Source organism: Dama dama, chromosome 22, assembly GCF_033118175.1.
Source record: "Dama dama isolate Ldn47 chromosome 22, ASM3311817v1, whole genome shotgun sequence".
Classification (NCBI taxonomy): Eukaryota; Metazoa; Chordata; class Mammalia; order Artiodactyla; family Cervidae; genus Dama; species Dama dama.
The window spans coordinates 47,079,061-47,094,661 of record NC_083702.1 but is presented as its reverse complement, the minus strand read 5'-3'; the positions used below and the strand labels follow the sequence as shown (position 1 = coordinate 47,094,661).

Genomic DNA, 15,601 nt, shown 5'->3' with positions numbered 1-15,601 from the left:
CCTGAGTCAGGAAGATCCCCTAGAGGAAGAAATGGCAACCCACTCCAGTATTCTTGCCTGGAAAACCCCATGGACAGAGGTGCCCGGCGAGCTATAGTCCATGGAGTGGCAGAGATTGGGGCAGGACTGAAGTGGCTTCATGTGGAGATACCTTCTAGTACAAGGCTCCCTAGTTCAAGGGCTCGACATTTAGGGGAAAATATTTTAGCAGATTTATGTCCTTGAAGGAGCCTCAAAGACTACATATGAAGCTAATGAAATGTGAATCCAAAGGCTGTATGAGTATCTTCCAATAGTGACATGGTGTATGAAAGGATCTCAGACAAACCCCTTCACTGTGGGGTAATTATAGAAAGACCCTGAAGATGAAGTAAAAACAAAAAGACAGATCAAAATTCTGTTGGGTTTGTTAGGGGCCCAGAAAATGCAGGTAAGAGGTGTCAAGGTTTATAAACATAAAACCTAAAGCAAAATGCTCAACTCCTACTGAGCTGACAAATGCAGTCACAATCTGGCAGGCACCGTAAAACAACCCAACTTCTTTTTAAAGAACAGTCAGGTCTTTGCTTAGACCACAGAGGAATGAGTACCCCCATAGGGCTGCGACAGCCCCCAAGCTGAAAGGTGACCCCCACATCATTCACGCCTGTCACCCAGAAGCCTTCTGAGATGAGGCACCTGTCAGGCAGAGAATAAGGACTGCAGCTCTGAGCTGATGGAGCACTGGTCCCAGTAGCTCTAATTCACTTTTCAGCACAGTGGTTCAAAGCATAGGCTCTAGGAAGCAAACCGCCTAGGTTTAAATGTGACCTCCACCTCTTCCTAGCAGTATGACATTGCCATAATTATTCAACTTTTCTCAGTGGTAGCTTTCTACCCTATAAAAAAAGGAACGTATGTTATGCAGATTAAATGAGATATTTCATTTAAGTTTTAGCATGCTGTTTCCTACACTTGCAGGACTCAATACATGTTCACTTTTGTTATTACTCCATTGCTATTACAATTTTGAATACAGTTCAAAGCATGGGATAGAAGGAAAGAGATACTTCCTCAAGCAGTGGTCTGACATCAGCCACTACCATTCTTCTGACTTTCCATAATAACAATATCAATTGCTGCTGTTTCAGTTCTTTGGCATTCCTTCCATTCAGAGATGGGGTGTATGCCCTTCTCCCTTCAAAGTGGGTGGGATTTTGTAACTGTTTCAACCAGCAGACTATACTATGGACAAAAGTGACACAGTGACTTTTGAGATCAGGTCATTAATGTGTTTCTGTTCTGCCTTGCTCACTGGAATACTTGTTCTTAAAGCCATCAGCTGCTGGAAGTAGCTGACCATCCTGGAGCCGCCATGCTGTGAGGAAGCCCAAACCAGCCACGCAGAGAGACCACATGGAAGGCCCCAAATCTGTAACAGTGAAGAAAGATGCCGGGCCAGTGCCCACAGCTCCAACCCTCGCCGTTCCAGCTCCAGACACCAACCAACTGCATGGGCCCTTCTACACGCCAGAATCACTCAGCTAAGCCCTTCTCAAATTCCTCACTCACAGACACCATAAGCGCTAACAAAATGATCGGTGCTGTTTTAAGCCATTACGTTTTAGGTGATCTCTTAGGCAGCAGTTGGGAACTAGAAGATTCATAACAAGCATATGTGACACCCATCCAGGGTTACTGTCCCACCTGCTATCTCATTTCATCCTCACAAACGCACAGGGAAGAACACATTATTATTCTCATTTTGTAATAATGAAACCGACTCCAAGAGAGAAACTGAACTGCCCCAGGTCACATGGCTAGTGAGTGGCAAAGTGAAGATTTCTGGTGAGACATTCTGAGTCCAGTTTACAGTTTTTCTGCTGAACCATGGCTGACTCCCAGAATAGACCAGAACCAGAAATGCAAGGAAAATGCACACATCTGTACAAACAGTGGGTGAAGTGGAGATCAAAGAGGGTCATTCTGTTCCGAGCCCAGACGCACAGAGAAACCAGTCCCTCATGGAAGCAGAACTGCCCCGACAACAGAAATACGCAGAAAGAAAATGGGCAGCAATGACTGGAAGGGGACATCATTAGGAAATGATAAGAGGGCACAAGGTCTGGGAAAAGGCCCTGATTACTATCACCAGCTATCTCTGCTGACAGTCCAGGCGTCATCACAGAAGGGCTTTCAGAAATACTTGTCACAGCCCAGAGAAGTTTCAGCGCCACCAGAGACGATGACAACATCCCTAGTTACGAGGCCCTGCACGCTGACAGGGTGTCAGGACCAGCTTGAGCACTTGTAACCACAAGTGCTGCCGAAGGAGGAGGATTCTATTTTGACTCCGCTGACTGACATTTCTTGTTTGCCTCTATGGAATTTTCCCTAAAATCTTTAAAGAGGCCAAATGATGGAAACAGAAGAAGCATCCTGTTAATAGGTCGAAAGCCAGCATCTCGGGACACGTGTGCCCCTGGAGGAGACAACATTGAAATAAGATGCCAGCAGGCCAGGACTTGTTAATTCATCTGTGGAACCTCTGAACAGAATCCAGGGTTCATTACAGGTGAATTCCACCAAAAACTAACTAAGAAGGCACACACACACAAGAGTATAATAAAGGCACACACAGAGTATAATAAACAGATAAGGACTTCTCTGGCGCTCCAGTGGTTAAGACTCTGAGCAGGGATGGGTTCAATCACTGGTCAAAGAACTAAGGTCCCACATGCCATGGGGTGTGCTCAATAAATAAATGCACAAAACCTAATTATCAGGTGTAAAAGACTAAAAAATAAGTTATGGTAGCAACAAGCCCAAGATCTTTATCTCTCAAAGAGCATAGGGATAATTTACTTTGAAAGTGAAAGTGAAGTCGCTCAGTTGTGTCCGACTCTTTGTGACCCCATGGACTGCAGTCCACCAGGCTCCTCCATCCATGGGATTTTCAAGGCAAGAGTACTGGAGTGGGTTGCCATTTCCTTCTCCAGGGGATCTTCCTGACCCAGGGACCGAACCTGGGTCTCCCACATTGTAGGCAGACGCTTTTACCATCTGAGCCACCAGGGAAGCAGTAGGTTCTACTATCTCAGAATCACTTGAATACAAAATTTTAATACTTAAATTTTGGGTCCCAATCTCACAGATTCTCAATCAGTAGGGTGGATGGGTTTCATGAATATGCATGTTTGGTTATGTAATTCTAATGTACAACCCAGTTTGGTAACTACTAACTTGACAGAGAATGTTCACTGTAACCATAATATCGGTTCTCTAGTAGCCAAGGGCTTCCCTGATGGCTCAGACGGTAAAGAATCTGCCTGCAATGCAGGCGACCTGGGTTTGTTCCCTGGGTCTGAAAGAGCCCCAGAGAAGAAAATGGCTACCCGTGCCAGTATTCTTGTCTGGAGAATTCCATGGACAGAGGATCCTGGCAGACTATGGTCCATGGGATCACACAGAGTTGGACAGAACTGAGTGACTAACACTTTCACTTTCTAGCAGCAGAACTCCAAAATGTTAACAGAGAATATGGTTTACTTGAAGGAAAAAAAAAAAAAAATCTGTTTTCTAGGCTCCCTTGCAGCTAGGTGGCAGCTAAAGGTACCAGCCAAATGAAGTTCTGCCAATGTGATCTAAAAGGGACTGACTGTGAAATTTCTAAGACATGTTCTTAAAGCAAGCTGATACACTCACCCTTCCTGCTAGTTGGAATGTGACTGACAGAGTTGAAGCTCTGACAGTCATTAAAGACATGCAATGACTTTGAGAATGCCAGTCAAGCCAGCTGGGTGAAAAGATAAAGGAAGACTGCATTCCAGATATGAACATCCCTATACCAACAGCCTCCAGACTTCTTACATGTAAACAGAAGTAAGGTGCAAAGTAGCTGTTACTTGGAACTGTTTGATAAATCACAGTGAAATCAGCTACTAACACAACTAATGATGCTACTGTTTGCCTAAAGTTCTAGTACACATTGTTACTACTGAAACAGTTTGAGGCAAGAACTTTTAATCCATAACATACAAACAAAGAAACCAACACACAGAAGAGTGATGTAAAATGCTCAGAGCCTCACCACCAACAAGGTAGGAAGGGAGCCAGACTGGGCTCCTGTCTCCCACTTTGAAAGCCTTTTTTTAAAAAAAATTGGGGTACAACTGTTTTACAATGTTTTGTTGGTTTCTGCTGTATGACGAAGTGAACCAGTTCTATGTATACATAAAACCCCTCTCTCTTGGATCTCCCTCTCATCCATCAAAAACACATGCACCCAGTGTTCATCACAGCACTGTTTATAACAGTCAGGATATGAAAGCTACCTGAATGTCCACTGACAGACGAATGGATAAAGAAGATGTGGTACATATATACATTGGTGAAATATTATTCAGACATATAAAGGAATGAAATTGGATCATCTGCAGAGATGTGGATGAACCTAGAGTCCGTCATACAGAGTGAAGTCAGAAAGAGAAAAACAAACATTATACATCAACACATGTATGTGGAATCTAGAATAATGGTACACATGAACCTATTTGCAGGGCAGGAATAAAAAGCCAGTGGTCTTTTGCCCACACTATTTTGTGGGGCACTTAGGGCAGAAGCCCTCTTTAGAAATAGGATACGTGTATCTCAGAAAGCTGAGCAGGAGAAGGAAGCCAATGGCCACACAGGCAACAGCAGGAAGAGGAATCCTCTGTTTTCACCCTCTGTTACATTTGCACCCTCCCATTTTTTCCTTTTCTATTTTTCACCTCCTTAATCTTACCCAGTGGTTTAAGTCGGTCTGAGTCATAATAATGTAAACACATTCGAGGAAAAGCATTTCCTCCCCCGGGCCAGCCCACATTCTAAACTGATGTCATGACCATAAACCGAGAGCAGAGAACCTGAAAGAAATCAAACCAGCCTTCACTCAGGCAGGAAAAGACGATCTCCAAGTTAGGGCCCACCCCAGATCAGCCCAGATCATGAGAATTTAACTGTTAAAGTTGCTAAGTGCTCATTTTCAAAGATGTAAAACAGAGGTCTTCCATAAAAGAGGCCAGTGGCAATGGTGGTGGACGATTAAATGAGACTGGGCCTGGCATACAGTCAGTACCTAATTACAGGAAGCAGGTCACTAGGCAGTTTAACATAATTCCGGTCTTATGCGGTCCTGAATGCATACCATGCCTTGCCTAACCCATTGATTCTTTTCCTAGATAGAAGGAAGAATGAAGAATTATGCAGTTAACAAAATGACTAGCTGGCTCTCTACTCCCCAACAGCACCCCCAAGCAATCTGGCAGGTGGACCATGCAGGCAAGATAACACTTGGAGGAGTCAGTCACACGATGGAGAAGGATGCAGAACCCAGCTTCCTGCCTCGATGACTCAATGAGAGTCTCCCCTTCCCCCTTTAAAACCTGTAGGACTTCCCTGGTGGTCGGCTGGTGAAGAATCCAGTTGCCAATACAGGGGACATGGGCTCGATTCCTGGTCCAGGAAGATCCCACATGCGGTGGGGCAACTAAGCCTGTGTGCCACCGTTACCGAGCCCCCTCACTGAGAGCCCACGCCCCACCACAGTGAGAAGCCCGTGTAATCCGGGGAAGTAGCCCCCACTGGCCGCAACTAGAGAAAACCCGCACACAGCATTGAAGACCCAGCACAGCCAAAAATAAATACATAAATGAACAAATTTTTTTTACAAAGTGAAACAAAAATGAAATTTATTAAGGAAAAAAACTATCAAGGCAGAGCACAATCTTCAGAGTCGGGCTTGGGTCCTGAGTCCACCTTCTCCCCAGATTTAGGATTAAAGCATCTTTCCTTTCTATTAATACTTGCCTCTCAAATTATTGACTTCTGAATGGGGAGCAGACAAACCTGAATTTGGGAACAAATGGAATTTCTCTTTTTGTCGATCATCTCTTCCTGACTTCCTACCTCAGAAGGTAAGAGCCAGAAGAAAGGGAATTTTGTCTCTTTTCCCATCACTGCTATTTCCTAGCACAGAAAACAGTGTGAGATCCACAACAGAGACTCAACAAATACTTGTTGGATGAATGATGATGATACTGCAGCCACTTTCCTGCCCGGGTTCTCTGGGCTCACCTGGTCAACCATCTCACCATGCCCTAAATCCTCTCTTGCTTGACAGAGTCTCGCTTCACATTTTTCCTACTCACACACACAATCCTCATAGGACATCCTCCATCTACCTTTCTCCACCTCTCCACCAGCCCACACTTCAACCAGCCTGGAGAATCCACAAGAAATCATCCAGTCCTCTCCCTGACCATTATAGTCTAGAATCCCCTCCCTGACCTTGCATAGACCTGAGTCTACATCACTTCATAACTAAGCCCTGTATCTGTTTATGACATACTACACAGTCTCACTGACATCACTAAAAACCCTCTTCACATGAACAGCATCTTATAGTTCACAAACTCTTTTCTCTTCAGGGAGTTCAAAGTCTAAACATTATGAGAATGTGGTCAAGAAATGGAATAAACAGACATCAGGTAATACCTGTCTGTAGCTAACTAAAAATAACAAAAATAACCCACAATTGAAAACATAGTCTATACCAGACAGTATTTGTGGCTTTCTCTGGCCATCCCACTTCCTTTTCACAATACTGCATGAAGCGGGTGTTATTTTCTAAAGTTTATTGAGGAGGCACATCTGAAGTTCAGAGAGGTTAGGTAACTTGTTCAAGCACTCACAGCAAAAGCCAACAGAGCTGGGAAACAAACTCAGGCTTCTTTATCGCAAAAGGTCTTGCTCTTAACAAAGAGGGGCTTCTCTGGTGGCTTAGATAGTAAAGAATCTGCCTGCAATGCAGGAGACCCAGGTTCGATCCCTGGGTCGGGAAGATCTCCTGGAGAAGGGTATAGCAACCCACTCCAGTATTCTTGCCTGGAGAATCCCATGGACAGAGAAGCCTGGAGGGCTACAGTCCATGGGGTCTCAAAGAGTCAGCCACGACTGAGTGACTAACACTCAACAGAGATGCTCTAATTTCCCTCCACTAGGACTGGAAGCAGAAAATGAGTGTGTGTGTGTGTGTGTGTGTGTGTGTGTGTGTGTGTGAGTGAGTGTGTGTGTGTGTGTCCTCATGCACATTCAGCACACACATAAGCACAGATGTATGAAGGAGGGGGCTGAGGGGCAGCAAGGAGGGGCAGTGGGTAAATTTTTCAAACAACCGAAGAGTTGCTAAGAAAGCCAGCATGCCCTAAAAGGGGGAAAATGATGGAAAGCCATCAAAGTTCAAAAAACTGCTTTAGATGAGCAAGTCTCTGGTTCTGAATTACAGAAGCTGGGTGAATCTGGTTCTGAATTACAGAAGCTGGGTGAGAATGAGGTCCAGGGGAACTGCCCAGCTGGGCCGCAGGCCAGGGACACCACTCCCACTGGAGGCTAAGAAACAGGGCCCCCAGGATGACAGCTAGAAATTCTGAGCATGCCAAAACGAGCTGCAAAGAAACAAGCAGCAGTTTCCATCATCTGGCTGCTCTTAATATCTCTATGGTGCAGGCTTTCTTATTCCCATTTTTCAGATGAGGAAAACTGAGGCTGAGGCTTAAACAATCTGCAAGGCAAAGTGAGTAATCAGGCCAGATTCACGCCCAGGCCTGAGTCAAGCACGCCAGCTCTTTCCAGGCCCCTGGCCATGCTTCCAGGAGGCGCTGGCCAGGGGCCAGGGTGGGCAATGGGGGCTGGGTCCTTGGTAGGTTCCCAGGGATCTTTACCTCGCACTTCTCCACGACCGGCTGCTGCCCGCACTCGGAGCTGTTGCCCGCCACGATGCCGGCGCGAAGATTCTCACTGTCGCCGGTGCCCTCCTCCATGGAGTAGGTCTTAGAGTGGTTGCCACGCCGGTGGGACGGGCTGCGGCCCTGGGCCAAGCTGAGCTGCCGGCGGAGGGCACGGTTCTCCTCCTCCACCTCGCGCACGCGCACCTCCAGGCTCTCGCGCTCCCGCTGGCTGGACGCAGTGTACCGGGGGCTGTGCGGCTGGGCCTCCAGCGGGGACAGAGACACCGGCTTCCCATCTGTGGGCACGGAGAGATGCGAGGAGTTAAGGTCGAGGAAAACAACGCGAGCCCCACCAGGCACCCGGGACATCCAGACTCCTTTCACAGTCCCACTGAGAAGGGGAAGCAGGTGGAAAGTGAGTTATAAATGTATGCATCCAGAGTGAACTGGGAACAGAGTTGAAAACAGAATGACTTGCTATAAGGGTAAAAAACTAACATGCTGCTTAACTATTTACAATCACCGAGACCTAAGAGCCCATTGACAGGATAAAGCTGTGGTGTATACACTTGGGAACATTACTCAGCCATGGAAGGAAAGAAAGAATGCCATTTGCTGCAAGATGGATGGACCTGGATATTATCATACTAAGTCACAGGCAAATATCATATGATATCTACTATATGTAGAATCTAAAATATGACACAAACCAACTTATTTATGAAACACAAAGAGACTCAAGAGACTTAGAAAACAAACTTAGGTTATGAAAAGGGATATGGAGAGTAAATTAGGAGTTTGGGATTGGAAGATTCAAACTACCATATATAAAATAAGCAAGGTCTTACTGTACGGCATGGGGAGCTATATACAAAACCCTGTAATAAACCATAATGGAAAAGAATATGAAAAAGAATATGTATATATGTATAACTGATTCACTTTGTTGTAAAGCAGAACCACAATATTGTAAATCAACTATACTTCAATTAAAAAAAAAAACAACTAACAGACTGTTTAGAGAAGACAATTGTAATTTTCCTAATTAAATCCACTGTCTTCTTTTCCCTACTGGGCACATTTCCAGGTAGATATTCTTGTTAGCAATAAAATATGAATATGAAGGAGGAGGCGGTGGGAGGGAAGAAGAATGGGGGTGGGTAGGAGGAAGTGGAAAAGAGCAAAAGGAAGAGAAGAAATAAAAAGAGAAATATTAACTACTAAGTTTATTTACTTCTCCCTATGTAAACTCCTATTCATCCTTCAAAACCCAGTGAAGCATCACCTCTCAAAGGAAGCCTTCTTCAATTTTCAGATAAAATATCTGAATTTCAACATATTTCAACACAGCACTAAGACCAATATGTACCTATCATACTGGATTTGGTAAATTGTTTTACTAAATGTTTCCTATGAAGATGGAGAGCTTAATAAGGATAGAAACTGGGTCTTATCTTTGTGGTAACATTATATGTGATAAATGCTGGCATGGTGGATGCATCTGTCCATGCCAAGAGTAAAATAGTTACGTGCAGAAAGGAAGAAGGAAGCAGGAGCATAATCATGTAACTGAATGCCAGAAACAGTCTATACACGGTCAGAAACCAAACAGAGAGGGCAACTACGTCTCCCAAAGTCACACAAACGGAACGCAGGGGGATCAGAATTTGTACCCAAGTTACTGTTGTCTCAGAGCCTGTGCACGCTCCACTTAAATGCAGTTCCATAAAAGGCCACATAGAGAGCCATGGATTTAAAAATTAATACGAAAGCCCCATCTCTAAGGATACTTAGCATAACTCCTTGTATACAGTAGGTGCTCAATGCAGTCTTATGGTTGAGGAGCCACAGGGATACAAGACACACCCCAAACTGTCCCATGCTGCAGAAATCCTGGATCCAGCTACAACACAGCTGCTCTGAGACAACCAAACAAAAATCATGTCTCTAGAAAATTACCCTCTCAGCCGCCTGCTAAAAAAAAAAAAAAAAAAAAACACGCTCTTTTTTTCCCACTTGGAGTTTTTCTCCTCCCTGCCCAGACCCCACTGAGCTTGCAGACTGTCCCAGGGAGACTCTGTGACTCACAAAACTTGAGGATCAAAGAGTGTGATGAATTACACCCTGTGAGTTTCACCTGTGTTGCCTTGCTGCGCCGGCCTCTGCCCAGGGCCTTTTGATGTGTCTCTGGGTTTGCACAAACACAACTCCTTTTTTCCCTCTTAATCACCTCAGGGTAAAACACCTGAGCTCCGGGTCCTCTGCCATCCACACAGCAAATATGACTCGCTGAATTCCACTCCTCGGGACCACAGATCAAAGGCTGAGGCAGAGTGTGTGGGGACGTGAAATCACAGGTTGATTAGGACTGCATTGTTACCAAGCTCTGTGATTACAAGCTCTACCCAGGCTTTTGAAACCTGTCTCCTTGCTTGGTAAAACCAAATTAGTTTCACTGAAAACGAAGAAGAAAAGGTAGCAACAGCAATTGTGTTTTCTCAGCCAACATCGACGCTTCCAGCAGGGGCGAGGAAGATGACCACCTGGCTTCCATCAGTGGGCAGGACAGTTAGGCTTTATACCTGCTATGCCTCTGTGTGGGGCTGGGTAGTTGACACTGGTAATGTCCGGTTATCACAGCACAAGCAGGTGGAAATTGGTGTCCCCATTACAGATGAGGGAACTGAGCCTCTAAAAGCTTAAGCCATGTTCCCCTCGTGCTGACAGGAAACAAGGTCTCTGTGACTGCATGTGGCCGAGCTCCTGCATTTAGGCCCTGAATTGGAGGTATAGTTGTTCTGGTGTCTCAGGGGTCTTCTCTTTTCTGAAAGGACCATGGCATATTTGGGGAGGAACCCAGGAGGCTCTGGAAGCCCACCCAGAGCCTTCAGGATCCCAGAAGCTCTGGAAGAAAATATAACAAATGGAAACTCTAATAAATTTGTTCTTTAGAGGGATTAAATGCTCTCAACTTTGGTTTTCTGTTCTCTGAAAAGAGAGTGGAAACGCTCACCCTGCAAGGATGATAGAAAGTGTAAGTAAGACACTGAAATACCAACCATTTGGCCTTTCATTGGAAGGCATTTGGTGTCAATTAGTTCCTGCAACCCCTGTCCAAGGAGTGCAGGTGGTTATGGCCAAAATGAGCTGATGATGTAGATTAGGGCGCTGAGGGCTCTCCATCTCCTGAATACAGGCTGTTCTCTGAGTGGTCCTTGGGAGCAAGTGGCCAGCAAACTTTCAGTTTGATATGTGGCATCCCTGCACCGTCTTCCCTTCACCCTTAGGCAGGTCAAATTTCATCCAGAGGCAAGAGAGAAAAGCAAACAGGGTTCCCACGGGGACCTGGCCACTTCCTCTAGCTCCTCTCCCCAAAGCTCTGCATTTTACGTTATTTCTAATTCTTTGATTATGTGTTCGTTAAAGACACAATTATGTAATCCCAAAGCAGTTCTAAATCCAGGTAGTGAGGGGGAAAATACTTTCAGTAACCTGTGTCCATTTCCTGCTTTAAATCCCAGCTGTTTTTAACCAAACAAAGCTCTCAAAGACTTGCAGGTGTCTTCTCTACCATAAAACTCCATAAATTTGTCATCGATGAAGTCACATAAAAATAATACAGTAATAAAAGCCAGGCCTCAAGGAGGGGGGAGTTGATGTTGGAGAAAGCAACATGCTTGACTGTGCCCAGTGCCTGGCACCTAAGAAGTGCTCAGTAAACAGCAGGGATGGAGACGGGAGGGAGATTCGAAAGGGAGGGGATATATGTATACCCATGGCTGATTCATGTTGAGGTGTGACAGAAAACAAAATTCTAGATAGCAGTTATCCTTCAATTAAAAAATAAATTAAAAAAAATAATAATTGGAATTGCTGGCTTGTATGTGTGTTTGTCTGAACGGTGTGTCCCCTTGAGCAGGAGCCTTCACCTTCCTCAGCTGGTTTTTCATCCTGACAGGGAGTGTCCTGGAGATGTGCCCCAACAACGCTTCTCAGCTCTAACTTCCCAGGAGCTAGAGTACAGATGGACCCTCTGTCTCTAGCCCGAGCGACCCATCCAGTGCTGCGTGGGCAGAAATCAAGACGGCGGGGCCCACTGCCCTGCCATGCTCACAGCTCATCCCAGTTTCATTCAGCCTGACTCTGGCTTTTGTTCCTGGACTCCTCTCCTCTCTGGCTCCTGCCCCTTTAGCTCCTGTTTCTCCTAACCCTCTGGAGGTCGGTGAGCGGAGAGTTAGGACAGTGCAAGCTCTGATCTCTTAGAAGTGGCCTGAACATCTCTGTGATGCTTTCTGGGCCCTGGTCTCTCCCATCACATGGGACTTCATGGCCTATGGAAACTACTGTACCCACAGCAATTATTGTCACGCCGGCAGTGGTGAAGCATTCCCCTCCAATCCAGCTTGGATAAAATTCCAGCCCAATACACATGCCGAGTACACAGCCTGCCCCACGTGCAACTCATCACCTGAATTCAACCAAGCAGTCTATACACTAGTCACCAAGACAGGTCCACTGGTGCATGTGGTTCCACACCTGCAGATTCAACCAACTCAGATCGTGTAAGTACTGAGATACGTATTTGTGGAAAAAATCTGCTCGTTGAGGGTCAGCGCAGTTCAAACCTGTGTCATTCAAGGATCAATTGTACTGACAAAGTGCCCTCATTATAATCTTAATTGCTGGGGGAAGTGGGAGAGACAGCCAAGAAAAGCAAACAAATTGCATCTATTCCTAAGAACACAGGGTTTGGAATAAGAAAAGGCTGAGTCTGAATTGTGGCATTGCTACCCGTTTATAGCTGTGTGTGAGTCACTCAGTCATCTTCAGCTCTGTGTGGCTCCATGGACTGCGGTCCACCCAGCACCTCTGTTCCTGGGATTTTGCCAGGCAAGAGTAGCGGAGTGGGTTTCCCTTCTGGCAAAGTACTTACCTTCTGTGACTCCCTGTCCCCATATGTAGAATGGGGGACATGGGTGTGTGTGTGTGACAAGCATATTACCCAGCATCAGGCCTATTCAGAGTAGACACTCAAGTTTCCCCTTTCCACCCACCCCACCAAATCTGGAGGCACGACACATAAAGACATGGTGAAGAGGATCCCTCATTTCTGAGCCCCTTTGACCTTTGCTTTTCTGTTACCTTTCCTTTCAGGCTTTTTTTTTTTTTTATCTACACTCAATTTGTACACAGAGAACATCTTTATCACATAATGCCTGTATGTTTTGCTCTACAGTTCAGCCCACTTTTAAAATGTCAAACAAGACATCATTCGAAATCTCAGTTGACAACATCTTCCTCCTCCCTCCTAAACTTCTTAAAAAACATGAATTTATCACTGGATTTGAATCTCTGAATCCACTTGAGATGAATGTTCTGAATTAAGAATCAAAACATCTAAGATTCAGAACAAAAAAGGTAAATTGAAAATCAACCTCCGTGCAGTGCGGTGACAGAGATTAGGGACTTGGCATCCAGAACGTCCTAAGTGATGATCTGAATCAATTTGTGTGTGCTGAAATCTCTCTGGAGAGCTGGCGTTTCACACCGTGATATCCATCATTGAAAATGGATAGAACTGGGTGGGGGCTTGTTAATGGGGGCAGGGCCCCTCAGCCCTGAGGCCATCCATGTTGGGGGCTCACACCAGGCCCTTCCAGAGGTGACACCCCTAGATCTTTCTAGGCAAGGACACCAGAGTCCCTGCACTCACGCTCAGATTTCATGAAGGCTGTCTTTTCCCACCCCCCCCCCCCCCCCACCACCCTGCAACTACATCATCCTACCCGTGATGAAGACACTGCATTCCTAACCTTTATACAGCAAAATCCCCCTACGTACAATCTGTTGCCAGGGCCTGCCAATTTTCCCTTCCTGATGTTTGAAGCACTTGTTTCTCATTCTATTTCAAGCATTCCATCTCAAACCCAGCCTTTTAATGGTATCCTAAAACAGGGGTCAAACTTTTTCTATAAACGCCCAGAGACTAAATATATTTTACTTTGCAGGCCATGCAGTCTTGAATGCAAGGACTCAACTGGCATGGCAGCACAAAAGCAGACACAGAAATTCCTAACTTATTCCTAATGAGTATGGCTGTGTTCCAACAAAACTTTATTTAAAACAACAAGTGCTGGGCCGGATTTAGCCTGCAAGCCCTACCTAGCTTGTGGGCCATTGTTCTAGCACATTGGTCTCCTCAGTTTGTCTCCCCACGTCCAACCTCTCTCTGTTCCAGCCAGCCTTACTCACAGGTGCCAGGGATCATGTTCTTAATGAGAACTCTATTCCCATCATATTTTGCAATTTGAAAAACGTACAGAAGCCGCTCCATCTGCTTCAACGTCATCAATCAAACACTTGGTCAGTTCCTACTGAGCACATGTCCAGTGCTCAGAGGCTGTGTCATTCATTTTAATTCATACAACTCTTTAAATGAAGTGGGTGTTCTCACTGTGTTAGACAAATGGGAAAAAGAAGAAGAAACAGGCTCAAGATTTAACTTGTTTAGTGGCATCCCAGCCACAAACAGCAAAGGGAGCAATCTGAACCCAGGTTCACTGGCTCCAGATCAATTTCTCTATTTGCCCCAACCATAATGTTTCCTATTTGCCCCTCTCCAAACAAGTACAATCTAGTTTGTTGTTTCTTCTGCTTCATCTCTTCAGTCTTGGCTACCATTACAATCCCTTGAGAAACAACAACAACAAAAACTCCCATGTTAATTAGCTCAGAATCTCTGGAGATTAAGGTCTAGATATCAGAATTTTAAGAAGCACCAGCCTCCTGGTTCTCCTGTGTATCTGAGGTTGAGAAATGCTGGCTTAGGAATTTCCCCCCCTTCTCAGGCTGAGATACCACAAGCCCCAGCCACCACCGTTTGCTCCTTAAGGCAAATTTAAGAAACTGGCTTAGATACAAAGAGGTCTTTAGCAGCACTGCTGCACTTAATTCTGGTGCTGCTCTAACCCAGGGCCCAGCTTCTTTGCTTGAGTCTCTACTATATTCTTAGAAGCTCCCATCATGTAACCCAGGGAAGCTTAATTTCCTTTATACCCTTAGGCTACCTGGTCTTCTAGCTCCTCCAAGTTTGGGGCTGAGTTTGCTACTATCAATCCCCCTTCCTTCCAGGATGAGAGTTCTTCCTAAAGCAGGGCCCTATGACTGCAGCAGCCAGAACTTCCAGCTTCCTTGGTTCACCCAGACACCCAAGACCAAAAGGTCACTTCATTCCAATGACTTCTCCAACTCCTCGTCTTCCACCTAAGGTTCTGCTCATTAAGGACTCATTTTGTAATTTTAAAAAACACAATGCCCTTCTTTCAATCAACATAAAACTTCACGTGCGTGTATGCTAAGTCGCTTCAGTCGTCTGACTCTTGGCAACCCCAAGGACTGTAGCCCACCAGGCTCCTCTGTCCATGAGATTCTCCAAGCAAGAAAACTGGAGTGGGGTGCCGTGCCCTCCTCCAGGGGTACTTCCCAACCCAGGGATGGAATCTGCATCTTTTAGGTCTCCTGCATAGGCAGGTGGGTTCTTTACCACTGGGGCCACCTGCGAAGCTCAAAACCTTCACACCCTCCTTCAATGCATTTTGAAATTGCAAAATAAATTAAATACTGTGGCCAAAGTCATTTTAGAAAAATTTAGAAATCTCAGTCCAACCCTGAAATTTGCACATTTTAGTGAAAGTCACTCAGTTGTGTCTGACTTTTTGTGACCCCATGGAATATACAGTCCATGGAATTCTCCAGGCCAGAATACGGGAGTGGGTAGCCATTTCCTTCTCTCCAGGGGATCTTCCCAACCCAGGGATAGATCCCAGGCCTCCCGCAGTGCAGGCAGATAAAAC

The 15,601-nt window shown here is 45.5% G+C and overlaps 1 protein-coding gene across 5 annotated transcripts in view; it reads right to left on the bottom strand.

Moving 5' to 3' along the window:
• Positions 1-15,601, bottom strand: part of LARGE1 (LARGE xylosyl- and glucuronyltransferase 1) — a 602,335-nt gene that overhangs the window by 327,973 nt on the left and 258,761 nt on the right. For all 5 annotated transcript variants that reach the window (XM_061125420.1, XM_061125415.1, XM_061125416.1 and 2 more), the window contains one exon: positions 7,743-8,044. In XM_061125420.1, the coding sequence (XP_060981403.1) occupies positions 7,743-8,044 (302 nt within the window). The remainder of the gene's footprint in view (positions 1-7,742; positions 8,045-15,601) is intronic.